Raw genomic sequence first — 27,202 nt, 5'->3', positions numbered from 1 at the left:
GGTTTTTTGCAGTCCTGGGGGTGGAACAGAGGGCCTTCATGTTGAGTGCAGCCCCTATTTTATATTCTCTGTTTTTATTTTCTATTTTTGAGATGGGGTCTCTGTTAAGTTGCTTGGGCTGGGCTAGAACTTGCAGCCCTCCTGCCTCAGCCTTCTGGAGTGCTGGGAGGACAAGTGGGCACACAGTGGTTGCGCCACCAAGAGGAGCAGTGTCTCTGGGCTCAGGGTTTTGGAGCTTTCAGTTAGGGTTCGCCTGGCCCTGTTGCCAGTGTTGGTTTGGATGCTAGTGACTAAGCAGAGTGGAAGTGGGGAGGCTGCGCCACCAAAAGGCCCAGCCCCTCACTCCCCGTCACCACACACACACGCACACGCACACACATGGTGTCCCCACGCTGTCCCCTGGCTCCAGATGTTGTGCACCAGACCAAACAGGGCTCTGGAGCCCAAGGACCACACGCCTAGGGTCACCAAGACCAGGTGGGCACCCTGCCAGAGGGGATGTGAGGGGACAGCCCCTGACGGTCCTTGCCCTTCCCACCCTGCTGTGGCCTTGAAGCCGCTGAGTGGGACCTGGGACTGTGCAGATGCCTGGGTGCAGCTGGGTCCCCTCAGCACCCTGCTCAGGCCTGAGCCATACCCCAAGGGTAGCTGGGGTCTCTCTGTGCCCCAGGCTCCCAGGGAGGGGTGAGGGCTGTTGGGAGAGTAGACCAGGTGGGAGGGCGAATCCCAAGACTGGGCTCAGAGTAGTGTCTAGGCAGTGTGACCACCGATGGTAGGCAGCGTCTATCAGTGTGACACTCGTGTGTTTTGGCCCCGCTGAGGTTCACAGAGCACGGTAAACTGGTGTGACTGTGTGTGACTCTGTGACCCTGTGTGTGTGTGTGTGTGTGTGTGTGTGTGTGTGTGTGAGAGAGAGAGAGAGAGAGAGAGAGAGAGAGAGAGAGAGAGAGAGAGAGATTAGGGTGGAGCGTGGTGGCCCATGTGTCTCACACACCCTCAGCCTTTGGTTTTTTTGTTTTTGGTAGCAGGGGTTGAGCTTACAACCTCAAGCTTGGCAGGCAGGTGCTGTGCGGCTGAACTACATTCCAGCCCACCCCTGGCCCTTTTTTCATATTCACCTTGAGATGTGGTCTTGCTGAATTTCCTAGGCTGGCCTTGAACTTGTGATCCTCCTGCCTGAACCTCCCCAGTGGCCTACTGCACCACCAAACATGGCTAGGATTTTTTTTTTTTTTTTTTGAGGCAGTTCAGGATGGCCTTCTACTCACGAGGCTGGCTGGGAACTTGCAGGGATCCCCCTGCCTCAGCCTCTGAGTGCTGGGATGACAGGCTACACCACCACACTTAGGTATGGTTAGAATTTTTGCAGGATCCTCCATGTGGACATTTTTTTTCTTAAAATTTGCTGAACAACTCTTGGATGAAGGACAAGATAAACTCTGAGATGCATTTTTGTTTTATTTTTAAGAGGAAGATATCAAGAATTAAACTTAGGTCCTTGCCTGTGCCGGGCCAGCTACCACGCCACTACTTTTGTACCCCCCCCCCCAGCCCCTACTTTTTTAGCCCAGGCTGACCTTAAACCTGTGGTGATCCTCTTGCCTCAGCCTCCCTAGTGCTGGGATGACAGGTATGTGCCACCACACCCAGCTGTATTTTTATTTTACAAATTACAGGTTTTCTACAAGTCACTAACCAACCTATTACCAGAATCCCAATGTGGCAGTAGAGGGCAATATGGCCCACCCCTGTCATCTAGCCACTTTGGAAGCTGAGGCAGGAAGATCTCAAGTTCAAGGCTAGCCTGAGCAACTTAAAATTTCAAAAAAAGTAGAGAAAGGGCTGGGAGTGTAGCTCAGTGATGCCTGGGTTCAATCTCCAGTACCTCACAAAAGTTAAAAAAAAAAAAGAAGAGAGGAGAGGAGGGGAGGAGACAGCGTGCAGCTATAAAGCCTGTGTTCACGGCAGGCGAGTGGACTTAGGTCTCTTGAAAAGAACTGAGAGAGAAGCAAAAGTGACCCCAAAGGCTGAGGGGGTGTCCAGCGGGAGCTTCGGGATCACTGGTGGCCGTGGGCAGGGCCCCTGCACCTCTGGCTTGGGTGCGGGGTTGTGGGGTTGAGTGTACAGCATCCTTCTGGTCTCCGGTTCCATGCATTTTGATTGGATTTCCACTTTTGCCTCTCGGCAAGCTCTGGTGGCGTCTCCCTTCTGTGTCTGGTTTACTGCACTTCACACGGCTTCCTTCCTTCCGTGTGGGAGGAATGATAGGACCTTGTCCTTTTTATTGACTGAATGGTGCTCCATTGCCTTGTGCCATTTTCGGTCTGCACTCATCTGTGGCTGGGCCCGTCTCTTCTCTGCTGTGGCCCATAGTGCTGTGGCAAATATGGGGTGTTACTGTTGTCCCTCTTACACACAGACTTGGTTGCCTTTGGGTAGACCCAGGCATGGGTGATGCTGTAGAGTTGGCATCCCTGGGCTGTCCCCGGGGCGGTCCTCTGCCTGCTTTGTGGCCCCTTCACACAGAACTGCATCCCCATCTCTTCTCTTAGAGCGAGTCAGGCTCTTACTAAATCACTGAGTTGTCCAGGCTCGGCCTCCTGGAGCACTGGGGTGATAGATGTGCACCCCCATACCCACCTAGCAGCCTTTTCTTACTTTGTTCTGAGGCAGTAACAACTTCTTGTTACTAATATTAACATTATTTCTTCTATGTGCTTATAGATTAATCCACCTGTCAGGGGTTCATTAAGTTTTATTGGTATTAAGAGTTATGTGATTTGTTGAGCTTGAACGCTTTCTTAATTGATGGCTGCTTTTAGGCCAGCTATGAAGGTCCTACTTTTTACCCGCTGTTGAAGGTTGTTTCCTTATTTTAAAGAGCTGTCCCTCTTTAAAGTAAGTTTTAAGTTTTCATTGAATTTGGTAATTTGGGAAAACTTAAAGCTGAACTAAGATTCTTACTTGGATAGCGAGCTGTCACCAAGCTCGGTTGGCTTCTCACCTCTACTTCCAAATCTCACTATTTTGCCACATAGACGAGTTTGCTGTGTTAGCTGTTTGGAAGTAGCTCGTTTAGTTTCGTGGTAGTTGGCTTCAGTTCACTTTGCCAAATTGGTTCTAGTTAATTCATTATACAAAAGGTAGTAGGGATAATCTATGCTTTTTTTTACTATTAATTCTTATCTTTCATCTTTCCCTTGCGGTACTGCCTCTATAGCACCAAAAAAAAGTTCTATCTCCTATACTTTTTAAGAAAAATGTTTTGTTTTATATTCATAAGGGTAGTTGTAGTTATAGGTTTTAGGGCTAGGGTAGGTTCAAAGTGGTCATTGGTAGTTGAAATCTTCCGGGTGTAAGCTGGATGCTTTGATTTAAGCTACACTTTGTTTCCAAGCACACTTTGCAGTATGCTTACCTTCTTACAACTTGTCTCCTCTTATATATATTAGTTTTGTATTGAAAATTTTTGGGTACTTGAGGAGGGTGACAGGTGTGTGTACGTGCTTCATGGCCTAGTTCAACCAAGCTCTCTATTATTGGTTTACTACTAAATCCTCCTTAGGTGCTTAAATTTCATAAAGACTTGCGACTGCTGTTCTTCAGTAAGAAAATGTAACCCATTTCTTCCCTCTCCATTGGCTACACCTTGACCTACATTTTTATGTAATATACTTGTGCTTACTTTGTTTCCATAATTGGGTTTGCTGAAGATGGTGGTATGGTATATAGGCTGAATTAGCAAGGGGTGGTGAGGTGTATCGGGGTTTATCGATTATAGAACAGGCTCCTCTAGGTGGTTATAAAGCACCACCAAGTCCTTTGAGTTTTAAGCTATTGCTAATAGTTCTCAGGCGAAAACTTTTGTTATGCAAGTTTTTTTTTTTTAAATTTTTTTGTGTTTTTACCGGTACCAGGGATCGAAGTCATGACCACACGCTTGCAAGGCAGGCGCTTATGCCGCTGAACCAAATCCCCAGCCCCTGTTATGCAAGTTTTTATGTTTACGGTTAAGCATAGTAGGGTATCTACTCCCAGTTTGGGCCTTAGCTTTCGTGTGTTCAGACTTACTAAGATTACTTTCGTTTTTGGTTTATACTTTATCTGGAGTTTTCTATGACTTGGATAAAGCTTAGTCTTATTTTTTATATTTCTAAAAATTTTTACGCCAGATTTTATTAATTTGGGTTAATCGTATGACCACAGTGGCTGGCACGAAATTTATCAACCCTAATAGTTGCGTGACTTAGTCAAACTTTCGTTTATTGCTTAATTTTTATTACTGCTGTTTCCTGTGGGGTGTGGCAAAGCAAGGCGTTGTGAGCTACTTTGTAGTGTGCTTGATACCTGCTCCTTTTAACCTGGATGTAGCACAGAGGGCATTCTCACAGAGGGCATAGGGATTTTTGTATGTATAACCCTGCAAACAACTAGTAAAAAGGCCAGGACCAAACCTATTGTTTATGGAGTCAAGGACTCATCTAGGCATTTTCAGTGCTTTGCTTTATGTATAAGCTACATTAACTTGGGTGCGAGTGTATTATTATATAGTATAGTTCATAGAATGGGCAATTCCTTAGCCTCCATCCTATGAATACGAATGGGTTTGTGTTATGACAGTATAATAAGGTTATTATACTATTTGGATGTTAGTTATCTCTTGTTTTGGGGTTTGGCAAGGGTTAGCATGCATTTAGCAGGCAAGTAACTTGTAAGGATAATATTTTAATGGGGGGTAAGGGGGGTTTGTAGCTGGAACAGCAGGCACCTGCCCTCTAACTGGGCACAAGGTTTTATCCCACCACCAGTGTGCCTCATGGTGTGGCCGAGGCCACTGTTCCCTGGAGAGCAGAGAGGCTTGCCTGGAGGCTTTTCCAGCCTACCTTCCTACTGGTGACAGTGGTCCCCACGCACCGCCTACTGGTCCCCCGTCAGGGACCCTGCTTGCACGACGCCCAGCCCAGTTCCCTCTGTCTTCTGGGCCATGTGAACGTTGGCACCGGGTGGACAGCTATTCCTGCCCCATCCCCGCCCTGGGGCGCTGGGTATTTTTAGGCTGTGCAGAGCAGCCTAGAGTGCATACCAGATGTATGAGGTCACGGAGCAGCCTGGGGGGGGAGTGGGCAGCCGGGAGACAGCTCCTGCTGGGGAGGGACCCTTGCAGCTGTCCCTCCCCAGCTTCAGGCACCCCAGCAGAGACCCCAGGCGCCTGCCTGGCCAGCTGCCTGTGGTGGGGATGCCAGGCATGTCTTGTGCCTCCTCCTAGGGACCCACCCGCACCCCCCCCCCAACCCCCTCACTCCCGCTTCCTGTCCTGCCCAGGGCTCCGCCCCCAGACTGAGCCTTCTCAAGCCTGGCCTCAGCTAGGGACTGAGCTGGGGAGACCAGAGGCCCCTGGGACACTCCTACTTCTGCCTCTGCATGTGCAGGGTTCCATGCACCTTGGGCCACACAGCACCCACTGCAAGCCTGGCCAGACTGGGATTCATGAAGCCACTGAGAGTCTGACTCAAAACCTCTACCTGTGCCCTCCCTCCCTGCTGCTTTACTACTATTATGATTTCTTTTTTACTGTCTGTGTCTGTCTGTCTTTCTTCTTCAACTATTTATTTTTTGAGATGGTCTCACTAGGTTATCCAGGCGGGCCTTGAACTCACTGTGTAGCCCAGGCTGCCCTCAAACTTGCATCAGTCCTGCTTCAGCCTCCCAAGTGCTAGGATGATAGGCCTGCCCTCTCAAGCTTGGTTCCCCTCTGTCTCAAAATCTGGACATGGAGATGACTAGGGCCACAGTCCATCTCAGCACCACTACCACTTTAAAAGCAAGCTTCCCTCAGAACCTCAGCATCTCCCACAGAAAGCCCTGTCCCCTGGAATGGGCTGATGTCCTTGTCTAAACCCTGGGGTTCAGGTGCCTCATGGTCTTTGCTGGCTGTTTGCGGGTGCCCAGTGAGGTAGGTGGGCGGGGGCGGGGTGCCCCTGCACACAAGCCCTGTGACATGCGGCCCAGGAGACCCCACACTGTGCCTGAGTCTGGTTGGTAACACTGCCGTCCGGCTGCTCCAAAAGCTGAGACAGGAAGATGGTGGCTTGAGCTGGGAGTTTGGGACAGTGCAGTGAGAGTCCAATTCAGAAACAAAACAGAAAAGTCAAAGCAGAGCTGAGCAGGGAAAGATGAAGTGGGGGGTCAGCAGGGAAATGGGCCCCAGGCAGTGCTGATGAGGGTATTTGATGTTGGGGCCACGCTTAGTAACCAGCCTGGCAGCTCCTCAAAAATGTCAGACTTGAATGCACCGAGTGACCCTGCCCATCACTCAGAGAGGTGAAAATGTATCCATACAAAACCTGCCCAGAAGGGCTGGGGATGTAGCTCAGCAGCACAAGTGCCTGCCTGGCAAGTTTGAGGTCATGAGTTCAGTCCCTGGTACCAAAAAGAAAAAAAAACACTGCATGGTATCACTACACACAGCAGCTAGAGGCCAGCACCATCCAGATGCCCCTCAGCAGGTACATGGGGGCACAGTCTTTTTCTGTGTGGAATGTTACCCAGCCAGGAAAAGGAAAAAGGTTTTTTCTCATGGTGGAAGCTGGTGCTGAGTGAGAGACACCCAGCCCTGATGGCCACCTGACGTGTGCTGTCACTAACAGGACAAGCCCTGAGCAGGTGATCCATAGGAACAGGAAACAGATTCAGGGTTGCCAGAGCAAGGGGCAGGCTCACAGGGACAGGGTCTCTGTTTAGGCTGAAACCACTGTAGCCTAAGTGGGAGCGGCAGTTAGTGACATTGGGAATTTCCCAAACGCACTGAACCATGCACTGTAATGTGGGGAGTCTTAGCCCAGCAAGGTGGCACAGCCGTCACCAGCTTAGGGAGGCTGAGGCAGGAGAATCCTGAGAGGTCAAGGTTAGCCTGGGCCACCTAGCAAGTCCAAGACAGGATGAAGAAAGGGGGCAGCCAAAGCAGCGGGTAGATTAGTCCCCGTGTGCTGCCTCAGGTGAACGATGACCCCTTGTCCCTACGGCAATGGTTGAGTCTCCCCTGCAGCTGCAGACTCCTGGGGTGACCTGGCACCCTCAAGTTCCGTGCTAGAAGGTGTCCAGGCCTTTGATGTCCCAAGGCTCTGCTACGCTAACCCCATGAACTCAGAGGGATGCTGCCCTGTGGAGAGTACCCCATGGGGTATGGGTTGGTATGTGGGTGTCCCCTTGGTGCATCGGTGTGAGGATGGGTCTCAATGCCTTGGCCCAGGCCCTTCAACCCCTGCTCTAGGCTGCAGAGCCTTGGACCCTGACCTGCAGCTGGGCTGCAGCAGGAAGGAGACCGGGGCTGGGGTCTGACTGCCTCCTGCCTCTGTCCCCGCAGGCCTTTGGCAACGCCAAGACAGCCCACAATAACAACTCCAGCCGCTTCGGCAAGTTCATCCAAGTCAACTACCTGGAGAGCGGCATTGTACGTGGGTGAGTGTGCTCGGCCTCAGGCGCTTCTGACTGCCTATCTGAGACGGGGTCTCACTGTAGAGGCCAGGTCAGCCTCGAACTCACGGTGACCCTCCCACCTCAGCCTCCGAGTGCACCTGGTTGAGGTCCAGCTTGTGACCCAGCAGCCCCAGGATGCTGCAGGCAGCTCAGGTGCTGACTCACGGCCAGGGAGGAACAGGAAGAGGACGGGTGGGGTCCAGTCCCCTCCTTAACTCCCCAAGGACTGAGGATCTCTACCCAGCTCCACCACCTCATGGGCTGCCAGAGCCTCGATGGGCCTTTATTGCCTGGCCCTTTGTGGATACTTAAGACCCAAAATGTACCCTCAGGAGGCTGAGGCAGGAGTATCCCAGGTTAAGGCCAGCTGAAGCAGCTCAGCTGGGTTGGACACAGCTCAAGCAGGGCTTGCCCAGTGTGAGAGAGGAGTGTGGTTCCTTCCTGGTGCTGTGGGCAGAAACCATTGGCTGCAGTGGGTGTGCGTGACGGACGTCTTCCTCCTTCTTCTCTGCTCACTGCTGCTGTAAAGCAAAAGCCAGGTCTCCCTGTTGGCCTGGACGGTCCTCCTGCCTCAGCCTATCAAGGAGCTAGGTTTTGACCCCATGCCTGACTTCCCCTTTCTCTGACAAAGCAGTGCCCGGCAGCTCCTGCTGTCACCCACGTGCCCTCCAACCATCAACAGGGGCTTCTAGGACTGAGGGCCATGCAGCCCACACAGCCCTTCAGTGCCAGGAAGGCATCACTTGCTGTAGGGACCACCCCACCACCAGTGCTGGGGGGTACCAGAGGTGCCCTGTCACTCCCAGCTCTGACCCTTGGTGTTTGGCCTCTGCTGCACCTGTCTGTTCTTCCCATGCTCTCTCCCACCTTGTCCAAAGCACTTCCTGCCTGGAGGAGAGGCCCTGCCAGTTCTGCTTCTGCTTGATGCAGGGCAAGTGATGTTTGTCCTGCTGCTCCTCACTTGGCCCAGATCAGGGCTGGCCATGCTGCCTTCACTTCCCCAGTGTGTGAAGGGTCAGCTTCTTGTGTCTTCACACATGGGCTCAGGGCCCATCAGGCCCCCACCGTTTTCCTGGGTCCCAGGGCCTTTGCAATGGGCTCATCCCTGGCCCTTTTTATCTTTTATTATTGGGTTGCTGAGCTTCAACACCCCTCTTGCCTCAACCTCCTTGAGTTCTGAGACGACAGATGTGTGCCACCCCACTGGGTTTAGAAGACCACTCGTCAGGGGCCAGGATTTGAAAATGATCAGGAAGGGAAAAGGGAAGGACCGAATATGTCCAGTGACAGCTCAGTGCCCCCATGGGTGTTGGCCTGTCATACCCCTACAGCACAGGGAACGTCCTCAGGGGGTTCACACATGTGACTCCACACCCCAGTCTAGCGCCTGCCATGGGAGAGTCATGGGGGAAACAGCAACAGGTGTCCCCGGCCGAAAGCGTGAGGATAGCTCCACTTTGGGGTGACGCAGGTGTGCACTCGGCATCAGGTGGGTGAGCACAGTGTGGTACAGCCCACCACGGACTATTACTCGGTTGTTGAAAAGGGAAGGCAGCTTGGTGTACCCTGTGGCACAGTCTGTTCTCAGAGTCTCAGCACAGACTCCCTGCTGTTCCCTCTGCTTGAGATTCTGGAAATGGAAATTCATCCCCAAAGACAGGAGGACACGATCAACTGCTTGGGGCCAGGGGAGAGTCTTGGGGTTGTGACATGTTTGCTGACCTGACCACAGGCCTGGCTTCCTTGGGCTCACACGGTGGGCGGGAGTGAGTGTGTTCTGGCTCCCTGCCCCAGCCTGAGGAAACGGGCCCTACAGATGAGCGGCTGAGCAACCTGTCCCTGAGGGAGTCATCAGGCCAGTCACCATCGCTCAGGGGAATGACCACCCAGCGCCTGTCAATGTCGCTCTGGTGGCAGGCAGGGTGGTATTTAAGGTGACCACTGTATGCCATAGAAGTTCACTCATAGTAGACCACGCCCCCATGCACCCTGGTGACACCGCAGTCCTCATGTGAGAAACTGAAGCAGGAGGATCATGAATTTGGGGCCAGCCTTGATTACAAAATGAGACCCTGTTGCAAAAACAACAACAAAACCAGTCAAGGGCAGAACGTTCCTGATGGGGATGCAGCCCCAAAGCCCTGCCTCTGCCCATAGTGCAAACAAAAACACAACTGAAAGCAGTGAGTCACCTAACACTGTGCTCCTCCTCTGTTGGTGACAGAGCTGTGGTGGAGAAATACCTGCTGGAGAAGTCGCGCCTGGTGTCGCAGGAGAAGGATGAGCGGTACAGGGCCCCTAGGGGCGGGGTGTGGGTGGGGCCACTGGGCAGCTTCCTCAACCTGGCCTCACAGCATCTCTAGTGCTGCAGTGGTCCCGACTCTGCCCAAACAAGGTCACTCAAGGACCTCACTGGTCAGTTGGGGGTGGTGGCTACACCTGTCACTGCCGCTCAGGAGGCTGAGGCAGGACTGCAGGTTTCAAGGGGCCAGATGACATGAGGGTCCATGGTGCTCTGCGGCTACCCTGCCTGGTGTCCTCAGCCCTAGTGTCCCCCCACCTTCCAGGAACTACCACGTGTTCTACTACCTGCTCCTTGGGGTCAGCGAGGAGGAGCGCCAGGAGTTCCAGCTCCGGCAGCCCGAGGACTACTTCTACCTCAACCAGGTGAGCGTTGCCCGGCTTGGCCTGCCCCGGCCACCATGGAGCACAGTAGGAAGTCCCTTCCCCTCTCCTCACCTGGCTTGGCCCCAGCATCCTGCACCCTGCCCCACCAGCCCACGGCCGGCCATGTTTTCCAGCATAACTTGAAGATCGAGGATGGGGAAGACCTGAAACATGACTTCGCACGGCTGAAGCAGGCCATGGAGATGGTGGGCTTCCTCCCTGCCACCAAGAGGCAGTGAGTGGCCTGGCCTGGATCTCAGGGCTGTGTGGGGAGGGGGCATGGGCCACCCGGGCAGGGGTGCCAGTCACTGCCCAGCTGCATGCACACTTGACCACAGCTGTGATCTACTTGGGAGGCTGAGGCAGGAGTGCTGCAGGCTCAAATCCCTGTAGGCAGCTGAGCAAGGCCCTGGTCTCAAAACACAAAAGGGCTGGGTTCAGGCCCTAGTTGCACAAAGAAACAGAAAACAGTCTACAACACAGTCTGCCCTGGTTTCACCTTGTGTCATCGTGTGGGGAAGGAGGCAGCCGCTCACCGTGCCTGCTGTCTGGAAAGCAGCCCCAAGCGGGTCAGCTTCAGCCTCAGCCTAGGCTGAGCTGCTCAGACGGGGACAGACGTTCCATCCTGTGACATGCAAACTGGGGCAGTTTCCTGAGCTCTCCTGGGAAAGTGTGTGCTGTGCTTGCCTCTGTGTGCATGTGAACCTGGAGTCTTTGCCCACAGCTGGATCCCCAGCCCTGTTTATTTTATCTTGACACCTTGTGTCCCTGAGTTGCCCAGCTGGGTGTGAGCTTAGGCTCCTTCTGTCTCCACCTCTGTGCCCCATGCCAGGCTATGGGCCTACTGACCTGTTGCATGTTAGGGAGTGTGGTGCGATGTTCTGCTTCATGCACACAGGCATGGTGGCGCAATCTGCCCCTCCCAGTACATAGGAGGCTGAGGCAGGAGGATCTAAGGAGTCCCTAGGTAGCAAGGCCTATCTTAGAAATTCCAGAAGATGGTAATGGTGATGTCATTGTTCACAGTGAGTGCCTGTGCTGTAGCCCTTGCCTAGCATGTGCAGAGCCTTGGGCTCCGTGCCCAGATCTCCCTTAGACAAGAGTGAGTCACCTGGAGGTGCTGGGTGGAGAGCTTGGGTACCACTTTGGCCTGGCTCCTACCTTAGCCAGGAACAGAAGTTCAGTCCCGGGGAGAAGCAGGGGGCTCCTGCCCCCCGGGAGGGGATCTGCTGCCCCTGACCCCCTCGCTTGTGCCCGCAGAATCTTCTCTGTGCTGTCTGCCATCCTGTACCTGGGCAACATTACCTATAAGAAGAGGGCCACTGGCCGAGACGAGGGCCTAGAGGTGGGGCCGAGTGAGGTGCTAGACACGCTGTCGCAGCTGCTAAAGGTACTGCATACACACCCTACCACCCTGTACCACAGCCGGGATAGACAGACGCCTGCGTGTCTTCCACCGGAGCTGGCCAGTGGACTTTCCTCCCGTCCCTGCTGCTGGGTCCCTTCTCATTTCTGATCCTCTCCCTGGCCTGCACCACCTCCCGTTGCATCATTCAAGCAAAACGCCCTTGCAGAGTCAAGGGTGGTGGCACACACTTGTCATTCTGGCACTCAGGAGGCTGAGGCAGGAGGATTGCCACAAGTTTGAGGCCAGCCTGGACTGACTGTATAATGAGACCTGTCTCATAAAACCACATACACATACCCAAAAGTGGTTTGGCCAGGCATCTGTTGTCCTACCTTCTAGGGAGGCTGTAGCAGGAGGATCCCTTGGACTGGGGCTTAGAAGCCAGCCAGGGCAAACTAGCAGTGCAGCCTTGTTGTCCAGGCCGTTTTTCTGGGGATGTGGCTCCCTGCCGCTGGTCTCCACTGCAATAGCTCAGCACCTTAGCCCTCAAGGCAGTGTCTGAACACAGCTGAGGTGGTGGTGGAGGTTGGGGCACCCCTCAGCACCCTATGTTGCACAGGAGGGTACCCCCTGGCAGAGCAGCTCAACCCAGGGCTGGCTGCTGTGGGCTTAAAGGTGGCCTATGTCCTTTTCTTTTCTGTTTTGTTTTGTGAGTTCTGGCTGAGGCCCATGGTCTGGTGCTGAGCTAGATCCCCAGCCCTTTTTTGGTTTCAGACTGCCTCTTCCTAAGTTTCCAGAAAAGTGTTTTAACTTGGGCTCTTCCTGCCTCAGTCTCCCATGCAACACCTCGTTTGACTAGCAGCTTTGTTTAAAGAAGGTATCTTGGTCTGCAGCCTCTGTTGAGTCCCTAGGTTGCATAGGCGCGTTGGGAAAGATGATGGGACCCCCTGGCCCACACCATTCCTACTGGGGTCAGCTAAGGGCAGGCTGAGGGCATCAGGTCTTGGTCTTGGTGAAGCCCAAGCCCACACCTGGACCCCACGCACAGGTGGGGACCTGGAGGCTCTGCACATTCAGGGCACTGCCTCGGAAGTGGTCCCGAGGTTCCTGTCAGCCCATGGGCCTGGACACAAAGCTTCTCCTCCCAAGGCCTACCTCTCCTTGACCTTGACCTTGACCTTACTGCAGGTAAAGCGAGAAATCCTGGTTGAGGTCCTGACCAAAAGAAAAACAGTGACCGCCAACGACAAGCTCATCCTGCCCTACAGCCTCAGCGAGGTAGGTGCCACCTGGCCTGCAGTGGGGGCCACTCTGTGGACATTGTGTCCAGGGGTCAGTTCTGAGATGGAGAAACACGCCACAGCCCGTGTTAGTATTCATTACTGTAGAAGGCACGCTGCAGGCATGCCCGCTGCTAGTCCCAGCTTGGCCCACAGCCGCCCAGAGCCCTCTCTCCCAGGGCCCCTGCGCCCTGGGGACCCTTCACCTTCCTGGCTGTTGTGACGCCAGGCGGGAGCCAGAGTGCCCCGTGCTGGGTCTGGTGGCCGAGGTGCCTGGCACTGCCTCTCCACTGAGTGGCACTTGTGGCCGTGGTCCCTGGGTTTTGGGTCAGATCTGGTGCAGACCCTCAGGAAAGGAAACCCCAGAGTGGCCATGGATAGCGCCAGGACAAGGGGCAAGTCCCCAGCTACCCTACCTTTGGTCTTCATCAGGTTTTTGAAATATAAATACAACCGTGGTGTGTGTGGCCACCCCTGTTCCCCTGAGCTGCAGCTCAGCTAGTCGGTGAGCCCTGTGGAAAGGGCAGCCCCAGTAACTCAGCACCAGAGGACCAGAGGACAGACCTGGCAGTATGTGTGGGGAGAATCCCGCAGGCGGGGAACGGGCGTCTTCTGCTGGGCTGTGACCTGGCCACCAAAGCTGCTTGCTGAATAGCTTTGCATGACCAGTGGGGTCGCTGGTTGCATACCCCATGGGGCTGCTGGGCAGAGGCCCCAGGATGGAGCTGGCTTAAACCACCAAATTGTGTTTCCATGGATTTTCCACCCGGCACTTTCAGCCCCTTGTTGATGGCTACTCAGGGAGCTGTGGATAGTGTGTGTGAGCGCGAATGAGTGTGTATGTGTGTGCGCGCGCACACTTCCCTGCCCAAGTAGTTATGTTGGCTCACAGCTATACCCAGTCATTTGCATACTGACCATTGCTGCCCTCTGGCTTCTACAGCAGAACCTAGTGGGTGCAGTGAAGCCCATTCTGGCCCAAATTGCCTGAGATCCAGACCTCTCTCCTCAGCCCAGAAGGCACTTATGCAGGGCTGTCCCCATGACAGCGTGGTCCCCAAAGCTCTCCTGGGTCCCGCCTCCCTGCCACCTGACTGCGGGAGTGGTTGAGCTGAGTGACTGGGTCAAGTACCTGGGCTCAGGGGGCCATTTGGGTGACTGCGTGGCATTTCTCACATGTGTTGTGGACAGTCTGGGCCATGAAGACCAGGGTTCGTGCAGCACCACAGGAAGCCGCTACTGTATCCCAGAGAAGCAGAGAGGGGCAGGGTGCGTGGCTTCCACATTTGCAGCAGTGACCTGAATACTGTAACCTACATACAGAGCACTTGACAGTGTTGAGGCCACATGAGCTCATGGAGGCACCGACCAGACCTCAGTAGGGGTAGCTGGCCCTATAAAAGTCACTGGGCCACTGAGACCTAGTGGCTGCCCTGTGTGTACCTGTGTGGAAGGGATGCACGGGGAACAGGGAGGCTGGCCTGGTGCTTGCAGGGCACTGGTCCCCATCCCAGCTCCTCAGGAGGCTGTGGCAGGAGAATCACTGAGGCCCTGTCTGAGAATAACAAATAGAGGGCTGAGGGTGCCCCAGGGCATAGCGCTCCTGGGTTCTGTCCCAGGTTCCAGATGGAAAGCACAGGGGCTTGCAGTTCTATTCAGGAAAGAGGCAAGTCATAAACCAAAACATAAATACAAAACAAGATTTTGTTTTTAAATGAGAAAGTAACCAGGAGCAATGATTTGTACCTGTTACCCCAGCTGCTCAGGAAGCTCAGGCAGGACAGGCTCTTGAGCCCAGGAGTTTGAGGCTGACAGCCCCTCAGCTCTGCACAGCCTGAGCAGGTGCCCTGTCCCCAGGCCATCACTGCCCGTGACTCCATGGCCAAGTCCCTGTATAGCGCCCTGTTTGACTGGATCGTGCTGCGGATCAACCATGCACTCCTCAACAAGAAGGACATGGAGGAGGCTGTCTCGGTGAGTGTCCCCCAGGGATCCCCAGCCCTGCAATCGCTGTTGGGCTGATCCATCCAGCAGACAGGTCCTATGACTCTAGGTATCTGGCACGGGGCAGATGGGGCCTCCTGGCTGGGGCATAGTTACTCCAACCCCAGCACGCAAAATAAACACAAAAAACAGCCCCTTAGTGAAAAACTGCTGAGCTCGGTGGCCCACACAAGTCGTCTCAGCACCAGGAGGCTGAGGCAGGAAGATCCAAAGTTCAGCCCAGCCCGGGTAACTTAGTGATACCCTGTCTCAACGAGAAGAGGACGGATCCAGCCCCAGTGGGAAATGGAAAAGATGCAAAACCCCACGGGTGAGGGCTGCTGGGAAGGCGGGCCCCCAAAGGACCCAGCTGTGACAGCCTCTCTGTCACCAGTGCCTGTCCATAGGGGTCCTCGACATCTTTGGCTTTGAGGACTTTGAGCGCAACAGCTTTGAGCAGTTCTGCATCAACTATGCCAACGAGCAGCTGCAGTACTACTTCAACCAGCATATCTTCACACTGGAGCAGGTACGCATGCGCAAGTCTGCTGCGGCTCCACCCGCTCTTGTGCATGCGGCTGGCCTTGGTAGGGGCCAAGTGCACCTACACGGGCCGCCTGGGCCAGGCTAGGTCTGCGGCTGCATCCTCCCCTCTGCTGCCACCTGCCTACCTGCTTTCCCACTCTGTGGTCCAGGTATGAACAGGGGCCTGCAGTGTGCACTCTGGACAGTCAGTCCTACTCCCAAAGGCCCTCAGGCTGCAGCCACCCTCCCTTTCGGGGGCTCAGTCACACGTACTGTGGGACCCCACTTTGTGTAGTCCGTCTCCTGGGATGTGTGGGGGGCTTCCGCGCCTGTCTTTTTGTGAACAGTGTTGCAGGGAATGTGGGTGCAGTGGCCAGGAGTCCAAGGCAGGAGGATCACACATTTGAGGCCAAGCTGGGTCACTTCATGACACTGTGTCTCCAGATGAAATTTAGACAGGCCTGTGAGTTGGGCACACACCTGTCATTCTGGCACTTTGGGAGGTGGAGGCAGGAGGGTGGCAAGTTCGAGCCCAATCTGGCCAAGCAATTTAACACATTAATCTGGGCAACTTAGCAACTTAGTGAGACTCTGTCTCAAAACTTAAGAGATTTTTAAAAGCTGGAGACAAACTGAAAGTAGAATTGCTGAACCCTCTGGTCCCCAGTCAAGCATTGTCGGTCACTGGCCCACGGGAAGTGGGACTTGCAGCCCAGAATCTCCCTTGAGGCCCAGGACACCAGAACCTGACTGCAGGGAAACTTGACAAAAATCCCACCCAGCCCCAGGGTGAGGAAGCTATGAAGCTGTTTGGAGCCTTGGGTCATTTTTAAACTTTGTCTGCCCAAACGGACAAGTCCTCTCCCAGAGAGGGGCTTGCTGTGGTCAGGGGCAGCAGTTGGTGTCACTTTAGGACTATGTGGCCAGGCTATTCCAGTACTCTCCCTTGTTCTGATGGCTCTGATGGGGAAATCCTGTGGATTTCTGCAAACATGCAGTCATTTTCCCCATCAAGCCTAGCAACTCCTGGCCCTTAGAACTTGGCTGGTGGAGTGGTTGGGAGAGCAGGATGTGGGCTGGTTCCCAGCGATGCCTGGGGGGTTTAGTAGCTGGCAGCATGTTGAGCTGTAACAGAGCCCCCTATGCAGCCACTGTGTGGAACAGGAAGGGTCACAGAGGGTCATGGTGCTCCAGGCTTGGGGGCTGTCTCCAAGCCACACCCTGTAGCTCTAGTGAGGGTCCCCTCGGTGACACCCATCTCTGCAGTCACCAGAGAGAGAGAGAGGGCTGCCTTTCCAAGGACCCTCTGGTCCCCCCTACCCCCACCCCCGCAGCGTCAGGACACAGCACTACATGAGGCTGGCACGGCTGGCTTTGGCAAGGCTGGAGTGTGGCTCAGAGGTAAGCCTCTGTCTAACAGGTGTGAGGCCCTGGATCCACTTTGGCATCACAGAAAAAACCAAAAAGTGCAGCTAGTGGAAATGGAAATAATGCAGGTCACTCATTCTACAAGCATGATGAGCCAGCCAGACGTGGCAGTGCAGGCCTGTCATCCCAGCACTCAGAAGGTTGAGGCACCAGGAGGTTGAGGCATCAGTCCCTCAGAAGGAGGGTCACCAGGAGCTCAAGACCAGTCTGGACTACATAGTGAGACCCTGTCGCAAAAAGAAAAATGTTTAATACAGTAAAAAACATACTCCCTGAGCACTCCTCACAGTACTCCCTCGGCCAGCCCTTCTTGGTTCTCTTTACCATCACAGTCTTAATTGTTTGTTGTTTTTGTTTTTTGAGACAGGGTCTCTTTATGTAGCCCAGGCTTTGAACTCTTGGTGATCCTCCTGCCTCAGCCTCCCAGTGCTGGCATGACAGGCTTGCCACCATGCCTGCCTTGTCACAGGCTTTGTGACATGAGCCCTGGCTGTATTTTTCGGTCACCTTCTGTATTTCCCCTGGTTCCTTTCCTGTCTGGCTCCTAAAGAGCTCTCCAGCCCCTTGTGGGGCACAGGTGGGGATCTGGGAGCTTTCGGACATGCACAGGACACCCGGGCCTTGATGAGAGCGAGTGTTCTTTCCCATCAGATTTAGATGCAGGCACTTCACGTGGTCACTGTCATGTGCACACTGGGCTGCTCGGATGTTCTGCTTTGCTTATCTGTGTCCCCCTGATGATTTGCACCAGACTTGAAACAAAAATATTCCAAAGATGAACTTCAGTACTGGCAATGGCGACACACCTGTCAACCTGGAACTCTGGGAGGCTGAGGCAGGAGGAGTGCTTGTTCGAAACTGCCCTGGGCACCTTCACGAGTCCCTGTCTCAAAATAAAATACAAACAGGCTGAAGATACAGCTCAGTGCCTCTGGGTTCAGTCCCTAGTACCCAGGGAGAGGAGGAACCACATTTATAGTAAACACATGCATTTTTATTCTTATTCGCTGAACGCTACAGTATGACTTCATACAGTGGACCCGTGTGAGGACTCAGGTCTAGTGCATGGGGGGTGATGCGTGCAGCTTACCTGCAAATTCATGTACCTAAAGGGACACGAATGGTGTGGGTTTGGGGACCCTGGGACATAAGACCCTGTGCGTCAGGGGACACCCACACCTCCGGCCAGTCCGTGCCAGTGAAGCCTGACCTTGCCGGCCACAGGAGGAGTACCAGGGTGAGGGCATCACCTGGCACAACATCACCTACACCGACAATGTAGGCTGTATCCACCTCATCAGCAAGAAGCCCACCGGCCTCTTCTACCTGCTGGATGAGGAGAGCAAGTGAGTTGGACATGAAGCACATTCTACCGCCCCGTCTGCCTGGGTGGGGTAGGAGGTCATGCCCACACTGACCAACCCCTTCAAGGTCCTGTCCTTTCAAGGTCCTGCCCCTCCCCTAGAGCCCAGGTCTGAGGAAACTGCGGTCTGGCAGCCTGCCCACTCCATATCACCCAGCTGGTGGGCACAGGCAGGTCCTGACCCCTTTCTCCTTCCTGGGGCCCATGCAGGCCACCCACAACTTCCCATTCTCACTCCAGCTTCCCCCACGCCACAAGTCAGACCCTCCTGGCCAAGTTCAAGCAGCAGCACGAGGACAACAAATACTTCCTGGGTACCCCAGTCAGAGAGCCCGCCTTCATCATCCAGCACTTTGCAGGGCGAGTCAAGTACCAGATTAAAGTATGTGCCAGAGCTGCTTCGGAGGTTGAGGTGGCAGGGTCTCTAGGTCCTGTCCAGGCCAGGCAGTTCTGTGAAGACTAAAAGCCTGGCCGGTGGTGGGAGGTCCTGGTTCCGTGCTGGTGGTCTGCCTGCCATCGCCTGTACCTGCACTCACCCCCACCTCCTGCACCTGCAGGACTTCCGGGAGAAGAACATGGATTACATGCGCCCTGACATCGTGGCACTGCTGCGGGGCAGCGACAGCGCGTATGTGCGCGAGCTCATTGGCATGGAGCCTGTGGCCGTGTTCCGCTGGGCTGTGCTGCGCGCTGCCTTGAGGGCCATGGCGGTGATGCGGGAGGCCGCACGCCTGCGGGCCGAGAATCGGGAGAGGGCAACAGGTAGGTGCCCCCTACTTCCCGGGGATGAGGAGCAGGAGACAGACAGAGACTGCAGCTGCGCACACAGGCACTCCACCTCTGACTTGGAGTTTGCCCAGCCCTGTGCACTTGCAGCTGGGTCCTCAGACTCTGCCCCTTGCCCCCCTAGCCACTCCCATCCACACAGGGTCCACCTCCCGCTTCTTCCCTTCTGCTCCTTTGGGTTTCTCGAGTAAGGGAAACCGTGGTTGAGATACTTAAGCTCGCATGTGGTTTGCTTCACTTAACATTCTAGTCTCAGGGCACATCCATTTCCTACACAAGACACAAGCTCATCCTTCATGGCAGAGTAGTATTCCACACCACATTTCTTTCTCCATGTGTCTGCTGGTAGGCCTGCAGGCCACTTCCAAGACACAGGTCCTGTGAGTGGGGCTGCCGAGGTGGGACCATGTGAGCAGCAGCAGTCCCAGGAACAGGACTATCACATGCAGTGGTTCCGTGTCTTAGCACTTCGTGTCGTCTCTATCTCAGAGGGTGGGATCTGAGGGGTAAGGTACAGCTCAGAAGGCATGAGTCCTTGGCATCACCCCTAGCCTTGGAAAAGGAAAAGGAAATTGACCTAGCACTATAAGAAAAGGTTAAAAAGAAGTGATCAAAGCCCAGATGTGGTGATACGGATCTGTATTCCTAACTATTTAGGAGACTGAGGCAGGAGAAGTTTGAGTCAGCCTGTCAGCAAGACCCCATCTCCAAGTAAAACCCAAAGGGTTGGCAGCCCAAGATGTGCATCGCCTGGCACTCAAGCTCCAGCCCCAGCCCCACCAGAAACAAAAACAGCAAAGGGATCTCTGTCCCTTTGCAAAGGCCAGCAGGCTCTGGGAAGCCCTGCTGAACAGTGTCCCTGCTTTGTCCTCCAGGTCTGGGCAGCCCAGATGCCCAGAGTCACTCAGCAACACCGCCTGCAAAAGCCGACACACCGTCCGAGAGGCTGTACCGGTGAGCAAAGCCAGTAGATAATGGCACTGTGCCCTACCCAGTCATGGTGGCCCCATGAGCTCCCATCTTGTCGGAAGTTCCCGGGTATGCAGCAGGCCTCAGGCGTGGGCATGTGGGGCAGCCTGGCACACAAAGGACGCCTTTCAGGGCTGGGCAGCAGGGCGGAGCAGGCCTGTCCTACAGGGCTTGGCTGGGTAGGAGGTTGAGAGCCCGGCTCTGCTGTTCCTGGCATCCACAGGAACCCCACAGATGACATCCCTAGGGCAGGCAGCATCGGGCTCCAGTTGCACACATGGGGTATCACAGGTTTATGGTCCCTGAGGGGAAAGTGGGTGGGGGCCGGGCATCCTGTCACCCTGCACTATGGGAGGCTAAGGCAGAAGGATGGAAGGTTCTAGGCCAGTCTGAGAGCTTAGAGACTTAGTGAGAGATTATCTCAGGATTTTTTTTTTTTTTTTTTTTTTTGTCTTTTTCCTTTTTATCGGTACTGGGGATCAAACTCACGACTGCCTGCTTGCAAGGCAGACACTTATGCCACTGAGCTAAATCCCCAGCCCCAGGATTTTTAAGAAATACACTTAAATGAATAAATAAAAAGGTCTGGGGACATAGCATGAGGGCCCCCTGGGCAAGTGTGTGAGGTGGGCAGAGCAGGGGAGCCCAAGAGCCCGGCTAGCTGTTCTGAGAAGGGGCCAGGGTCCCAGGTAGCTGTGGTGTGGCATGTGTCTGTAGTCCAGCTGCGTGGAGGCTGAGGCAGGAGAACCGCCTGAGTTCAAGGAGTTATGCAGCCAGTTTGGGAACATGGCGGGACTCAGTCTCAAAATGAAAAAGGGCTCTAGAGCAGGCCCGGCAGGCAGGGCCAACCAGCTGCCCTAGGCAGGTGAAGAGGACCTTGAGTCCTTGTGCCTCATGCCACCCACCGAGCAAAGCACACATTTAGGGGGCTCTGCATGGACCCCTCACCCTGTATCACTGTGACCCCAGGTTCCATGCTCAGCTCTGCCAAAAACAGAGGCTGCTGCCCGGAGCTCCCGCTGGCCAGATCAAAGACCTCCTCGGGGCTGCCTTCCCTGTGAACAAGGGCTCCCCAATCTTGGTCAGCAGTGGGGACTTCGGGTATCACCATAGGGTGCTGAGTGGCTCCCTACTGCAGCCAGCAGCATTCCCAACTCCCGATGACCACAGATGTCCCCCGACTGTGATGCTGGCTCTTGGGCCGCCTCTCCAGGTGTAACTGGAGGTGGCTGGGGACCCTGAGGTGATGGCCTTGTCTTTCCGTTGTGGTCCCCTCCCTCTCAGCGAACTGCACCACCAGATGATCCAGAGCATCAAGGGCTTGCCCTGGCAGGGTGAGGACCCCCGCAGGCTTCTCCAGTCCCTTGGCAGGCTCCAGCGGCCGCGCCTCTGTGACCTGTGAGTCCCCATCGCTCTTAGTCTCGCCAGCTGGTGCCACTAAGATGCTCAATCGCAGCCTCTGGCTTCCTCTTCTAGCCGGCCGTGCTGGGGCCTTGGTGCTCCTGAGTTGCCCTGGCCGTGTCTCACCTGCCTGTCCCTGGCACTGACCCATCTGCACACCCAGCTGCCCTTTGAGATGCCTGTGCAGTGCCGTCCCCAGCCCACATTGTGCTGACCCAGCACCAGGCGGGGCGGCACAGCTCTCTGTTAACCAGCACCTCTGTCCGTTTGAAGCCACTGGGCGCATGAACAGCTGCACCCAGCGTTGTACACAATGGAGCCAATTTGGAGAGTTCTGCTGTGTTTTTTGTTTTTGTTTTTGTTTGTAGTCCTGGGGGTAGAGCCAGGGCCTCAGCACTGGGCCGCATCCCCTGCTCTTGTCTTTGTTTTACTCTGAGTCAGAGTCTCCCTGAGTGGCTGGGTGATCATCCTCCGGTCCTTTAGGGCCACTGTGTGGAGCTGGTCCTGAAAAGGCGGTGTCACCCGGCACCTTCTGGTCTGTCACGCGCTCCCTCCCTGTCCTGCTCTCTAACCCACAGGTTGTGGCTTGCTGAACTAACCCAACCCTGCCCCCATGTTCCCCTTGTTCACAAAACCGTTTTTAATATTTTGACAGGAAGAGTAAAGGTATCAAACAAAAGCAGATCATTCCCAAGGTAAAGCCCGCGCGACGCCCTTATAGCTGTCCAGTCCGTCCCCACCTGTCTCCTGTCGGCGTCGGACTCGGGGTGGCCGGGAAGGGACGCACTGTTGCCTCCAGGGCTTCTTTCTGTCCATCTGTAGCCCAGGCCTGGAGAGCAGCACAGGAAAGGGCCAGTGGAAATCGGCTGAGATAGGCATATGCACAGCCGCTCACTGAGGGGTTGGGATGGGCTGGGTGGTCTGGTCCAAGTCCACACAGCCATGGCTTCCGTGGGCATAGCAGATGAAGTCCGCATGGCAGTTACATGGAACCTGCACGCATGTGCCAAGCACTCCACACCGGCTCTGGAACCTGTGCGCGTGCTCCAAATGCCCTAAATCCACTTTAGAGTCTGAGCACATGCTTTGAGCACCCACCCTGGAACTATGCACATTCGCCCAGCACCCAACAGCTGCTGTGGCTGGTTGCAACCCATGACACGGTGTGATCTCTGTGACAGTAGTTACAAAAGCAGCACAGGGGACCCTGATGTGTGTGCTCCATATACAGGGTAGGATTGATTTTTTGTTTTTTGGGTATAACGGGGATCAAACTTATGACCTAGTGCTTGACAAAATCTTAGCTTTTTTTTTTTTTTTTTTTGTAGCAGGGATCAAACTCACAACCTTGGGATTGCAAGGCAGGCACTTACGCTGCTGAGCTAAATCCTCAGCCCTGGTTTTTTTTTTTTTTTTTTTTTTTCCTGTGCCGGGGATCGAACTCATGACCCTGTGCTTGCTAGGCAGGTGCTTGTGCCACTAAGCTAAACCTCCCGCCTGGGTTTTATTTTTTTGTCTTCAGTTTTTGAGACAGTCTCACTACCTCAGGGTGGCCTCAAACTCGCAGGGATCCTCTCGCCTCTGCCGTCGAAGTGCTGGGATGACAGCTGTGGGCCACCAGGCCTGGCTGGGTGCATGGTTTTAAATATAGGTTGGATATTCCTTGTCCAGACTTCTTGGATCCAGAAGCATCCCTCCAAGTTTGTTGTTGTTTTTAACGTTTTGAGCTGGTTGTGGTGGTTCACACCTATCATCTAGCATTCTTCGAGGCTGAGTCAGGAGGATCGTGAGTTCAAGGCCAGCCTCAACTAAACAGCAAGACCGTCTCAGAACCCCAGGGAATAAAAAATAAATGTGAAGCGCTGGGTATTTGCTGAGTACAGAGGCCCTGAGTTCTTGCCCAGCACACACACAAAGAATATCTGCATACATACGTGGAACACATGGGGCTTGGACTCCAGTCTAAATGCAGAAGTCACTTATTTTGTGTACATTTTATACATATGACCCAAAGATAACCTCATATATTTTCAATGATTTGAGGTTTTTTTATTAGGGGATTTTCTATGGGTTGTAGGGTTTTGTTTTCTTTTTTTCTGTTCTCCCCACACTTGGTTTCTGAGACTGGGTCTTGCTATGTAGCCCAGGTTGGCCTTGAACTCAGCAATCCTCCTGCCTCAGCCTCCTGAGTAACTGAGATGACATGTGTGCCCCACCATACCTGATGATATTTTTAATGATTTAGCAGTGAAACAGACTTCTGTGGTGTGGGACTTTCTATTCGTGAGTGCTCACAGCCTTCCCAGCTCCGAGGCTTTGGGATTTAGGATTGGGGACTGGGTCTGCACAGTGTACAGATGTGTAGCCGAGGGCTGGCTGTGGACGGGCAGGATGGGGCAAGGCAGGCAGGCTCCTCCTGGCCTGGGCTGAGCTCCGGGGGTGGGTGAGCTGGGCAGAACTGTAGCCCCGCCCAGACTTTATACCGAGAAGGAGGCAGGTGCCTGGCATCATACCAAGGCAGCAATGCTTCAGTGCCAGCCGGATCCAGTAAACGGGTGCAGGGTCCAGTGGTGGCACCCTGCCTGGCTCTGGGGGCTCCAGGGGTGCATGCTGTCTCAGCCAGACCCTGCCATCTGTCCTAGAACTTGCTGGACTGCAAGTCGCTGAGGCTGATTGTCAGTATGACACTGCATGACCGCACCACCAAGTCCCTGCTGCACCTGCACAAAAAGAAGAAGCCGCCCAGCATCAGTGCCCAGTTCCAGGTGGGCACCAGCCGCGTGGGGACTGTCTGCACCCTCCAACAGCCCCTCCATTCCCACACCCTGCATCCAGCCCATCCAGGCAGCAGGTTTCCCTTCCTGCTTGGGCCACCAGGAATCTCAAAGATTCTGCTCTAGGATCCAGCCTGCCAGGCCTCACTGTTCACTCTCCTCTCCTTCTGAGCCTCCTCTTCCCACTCAGCTCCCCCAACAGCGCCCTCCCATGGGAGCCCTGCAAAGCCTCTTATGTGCGGGGTGAACACCATGTCCTCCTGTGTGCCAGGCACAAACTCCACCACGAAGCCGTACTTGCCCCGTACAAAGCTTTTTTGAAAGCACCAGGCCTGTATGGGACTATGCCTTGTCCAGCATGTACAAGGCCTCAGGTTCTGTCCCCAGCACTGAAAATAAGGCAAGAAAAGAGCAGGCAGGGCCCAAGACTACCACCTCTTTGCGCACCAGGGTCTGGCCATCCCTCCATACCGGCACTGTCTGCTGGGAGCACAGGGCCTGGCCTGAGTCCCCTCCTGTGCTAGCAGGGAACCTTGTCCCACCTTTCTTGAAGCAGCATGGCTGTTCTCTGTCCCCAGACATCCCTGAACAAGCTGCTGGAGACCCTGGGCAAGGCTGAGCCCTTCTTTATTCGCTGCATCCGTTCTAACGCTGCCAAGGTGAGCATACAGCGACACCTCGGAGTGGTTTGGAGCTCAGGGAACCACAGTGAGGGGACCTGATCCCAGGGCCCCAGCCTCCAGCTCTGTCCCTGGCCTGCCCTGTCCCCAGGTAGCCAGCTGGGGGTTCTGCAGGGCCATGCCAGGGTTTGGGCTCCCCATAGGGACACCTGGGTGGGAGCTTCCTGGGGACACATCTGCTCCCCTTGCTCTGTCCTGCCTCCAGCCCACACCTCTGCAGGTGCTGTGGGTGTCAGGCAATGCCCTGGCCTCCTTCTATCACAGCAGCCCCATTGCTGCCCTCTGCTTGGGTCTCAGACAGCTGTGTCACTGGCCCTGGGCTGCCTCTTCCTCCTCCAGCCCTAAGTCAGCTCTTGTAGGTGACAGGTGCTGGGTGGGCTCCCCCACTGCTCACACCTCTACAATCCACTTGGGTGCTCATAGCACTGCCAACTCTGGCTGCATGATGTGGCCAGTAGCCCCGTCTTCTGTCCAGAGCACACGAGGGACAGCCAGGTGTGGTAGCACATACACGTCATCCCAGCACTTGGGAGGCAAAGGCAAGAAGGTCACCCTAACTTTAAGGCCTTCCTGGTCTACATAGTGAGACCTTCTCTTGAGAAACCAGAAAATAAAAAAGCCATGAGCAGTGGACAGGAGCCCCTTAACTACTTAGGTCAGCCCATGTAAGCTCCTAGCCCCAGGATGGTGCGGCACGGCCCTGACCCCACTGTTGTCTTGCAGAAGGAGCTGTGCTTTGATGACGAGCTGGTCCTGCAGCAGCTACGCTACACAGGGATGCTGGAAACTGTGCGCATCCGCCGCTCGGGCTACAGTGCCAAGTACACCTTCCAGGTGGGCCCTGCCAAGCAGCTGCCTGCCCTGGGGATAGGCCAGAGATGGGTGGATGCAGAGAGCTATCTGGGAGGCTGAGGCAGGAAGACAACACAGCACAGCCAGGGCCACTAAGACCAGGGCCCAGCTTCCGTGTTCAGCGCCTGTGTCATGTGCAGAGGCTCAGGGTTTTGTGCCCAATACCTCAGAAAGCTAAGCAAGGAGGTCAGGCTTGGGCAGATGGGCAGGGGCCCTGGCTCCTGTTCATCCAGAGAGGCTCTCACGGTCTCCTCCCCCAGGACTTCACAGAGCAGTTCCAGGTGCTGCTGCCCAAGGACGCCCAGCCCTGCCGTGAGGTCATCTCGGCACTGCTGGAGAAGATGCATGTGGACAAAAGGAGCTACCAGATCGGGAAGACCAAGGTCCGCCACTGCCCTCTGCCCCAGGGCTCACTCGTGACACAGTGGGTTCCGCTCCACTGCCCACTGCTTTTCTGAACCTTCCACAGAAAGGTTCATGCAGCCCACACTTCTGGGAGTCCAGGAGCTGGATACCATTCCCACTCCCCTGGTGGACCTCGTATGGCAGTGGTGGGGGAACAAGAGGGCACAGAAGGACAGGAAGCCAGGGTACAGTGGTACACATTTGTGATCCCAGTGCTCTGGGAGGCTGAGGCAGGAGGATCATAAGCTCAAGTCCAGTCTGGGAAACTTACTGGTTTAGTAGGATCCACCCTCAAAATATTTTTAAAAGACGGGAATGCAGCCCAGTGTGAAGGTCCTGGGTCCCATCCCCAGTGTCGCCAAAGTTATCAAGTAACCCTGGCCCTCAGGTCTTCCTGAAGGAGATGGTGCGCCAGACCCTGCAGGAGACATTGCACAGAGAGGTCCTTCGCAAGATCTTGCTGCTGCAGAGCTGGGTACGCACGGCACTGGAGCGCCGCCACTTCCTGCAGCTGCGTCGCGCCGCAGTGGCCATCCAGGCCTGCTGGCGCTCCTACAGTGCACGCCGGGCCCTGGAGAGGACGCAGGCCGCTGTGTGCCTGCAGGCCGCGTGGCGGGGCTACCGGCAGCGCAGAGCTTACCACCGCTGGTGCCAAAGCATCATCCGCCTGCAGAGCCTGTGCCGGGGCCACCTGCAGCGCCGGAGGTGGGTGGCCGGCTGCTGCCTGCTGAGGTGGCTGGGACCAGGGGACAGGAACCCGAGCAGGGCACAGGGGCTATTCAAAGATGTTTCCAGCTTGCCAGGTGGACACCCCCAGGATCCCACCGGGCTGGCTTCACCACACAGCATGTCCTGTCTTGGAGTAGGGGCTGCTCTCCACAGTGGGACTCTATGGCCCCTGTGCATATTGAGCTTACCTCCCCAAGAGCAGCCCTGCCCAGCATGGGCGCCCCCACCTTCACCTCAAGTAGGAACTTTGCTCTTGGGGCGGGAGTCCCTGTTACCAGTACCCTCTGTGCAAGGCCTCCCAGAGGTGCCTCCACACAGGCATAGAGCCCAGCACACTGCAGGCTTATAATCCTCACACTCAAGAGGCTGAGGCAGGAGGGTCAGAAGGTCAGAATCAACTTGGATAACTTAGGAAAATGTCACTCAGTGAGAGGACATTGGGTTCAAACTACAGTACTGCAAAACAGCAAAACAAAATGAGACCTGAGGATTTCCTGGAGAAACTGTGCACATAACAGGCCCTGTGAAGATCCCTT

The 27,202-nt window shown here is 55.0% G+C and overlaps 1 protein-coding gene across 7 annotated transcripts in view; it reads left to right on the top strand.

The window, feature by feature from the left end:
• Positions 1-27,202, top strand: part of Myo9b (myosin IXB) — a 52,565-nt gene that overhangs the window by 15,746 nt on the left and 9,617 nt on the right. For 6 of the 7 annotated variants that reach the window (XM_023562630.2, XM_003464182.5, XM_063228083.1 and 3 more), the window contains exons 3-21: positions 7,364-7,458; positions 9,701-9,763; positions 10,044-10,143; positions 10,278-10,378; positions 11,404-11,533; positions 12,680-12,769; positions 14,629-14,745; positions 15,149-15,283; positions 17,932-18,053; positions 18,311-18,452; positions 18,628-18,832; positions 19,732-19,810; positions 21,110-21,223; positions 21,882-21,921; positions 23,869-23,991; positions 24,579-24,659; positions 25,404-25,514; positions 25,793-25,915; positions 26,326-26,642. In XM_023562630.2, coding sequence (XP_023418398.2) covers positions 7,364-7,458; positions 9,701-9,763; positions 10,044-10,143; positions 10,278-10,378; positions 11,404-11,533; positions 12,680-12,769; positions 14,629-14,745; positions 15,149-15,283; positions 17,932-18,053; positions 18,311-18,452; positions 18,628-18,832; positions 19,732-19,810; positions 21,110-21,223; positions 21,882-21,921; positions 23,869-23,991; positions 24,579-24,659; positions 25,404-25,514; positions 25,793-25,915; positions 26,326-26,642 — 2,288 coding nt within the window. The remainder of the gene's footprint in view (positions 1-7,363; positions 7,459-9,700; positions 9,764-10,043; positions 10,144-10,277; positions 10,379-11,403; positions 11,534-12,679; positions 12,770-14,628; positions 14,746-15,148; positions 15,284-17,931; positions 18,054-18,310; positions 18,453-18,627; positions 18,833-19,731; positions 19,811-21,109; positions 21,224-21,881; positions 21,922-23,868; positions 23,992-24,578; positions 24,660-25,403; positions 25,515-25,792; positions 25,916-26,325; positions 26,643-27,202) is intronic. The other variant, XM_063228084.1, reaches the window with a different exon arrangement.

Source organism: Cavia porcellus, unplaced genomic scaffold (genome assembly GCF_034190915.1).
Source record: "Cavia porcellus strain 051 isolate PalLab524CR breed Dunkin Hartley unplaced genomic scaffold, mCavPor4.1 scaffold_17, whole genome shotgun sequence".
Lineage (NCBI taxonomy): Eukaryota > Metazoa > Chordata > Mammalia > Rodentia > Caviidae > Cavia > Cavia porcellus.
This window is presented reverse-complemented; position numbering and strand designations above follow the sequence as displayed.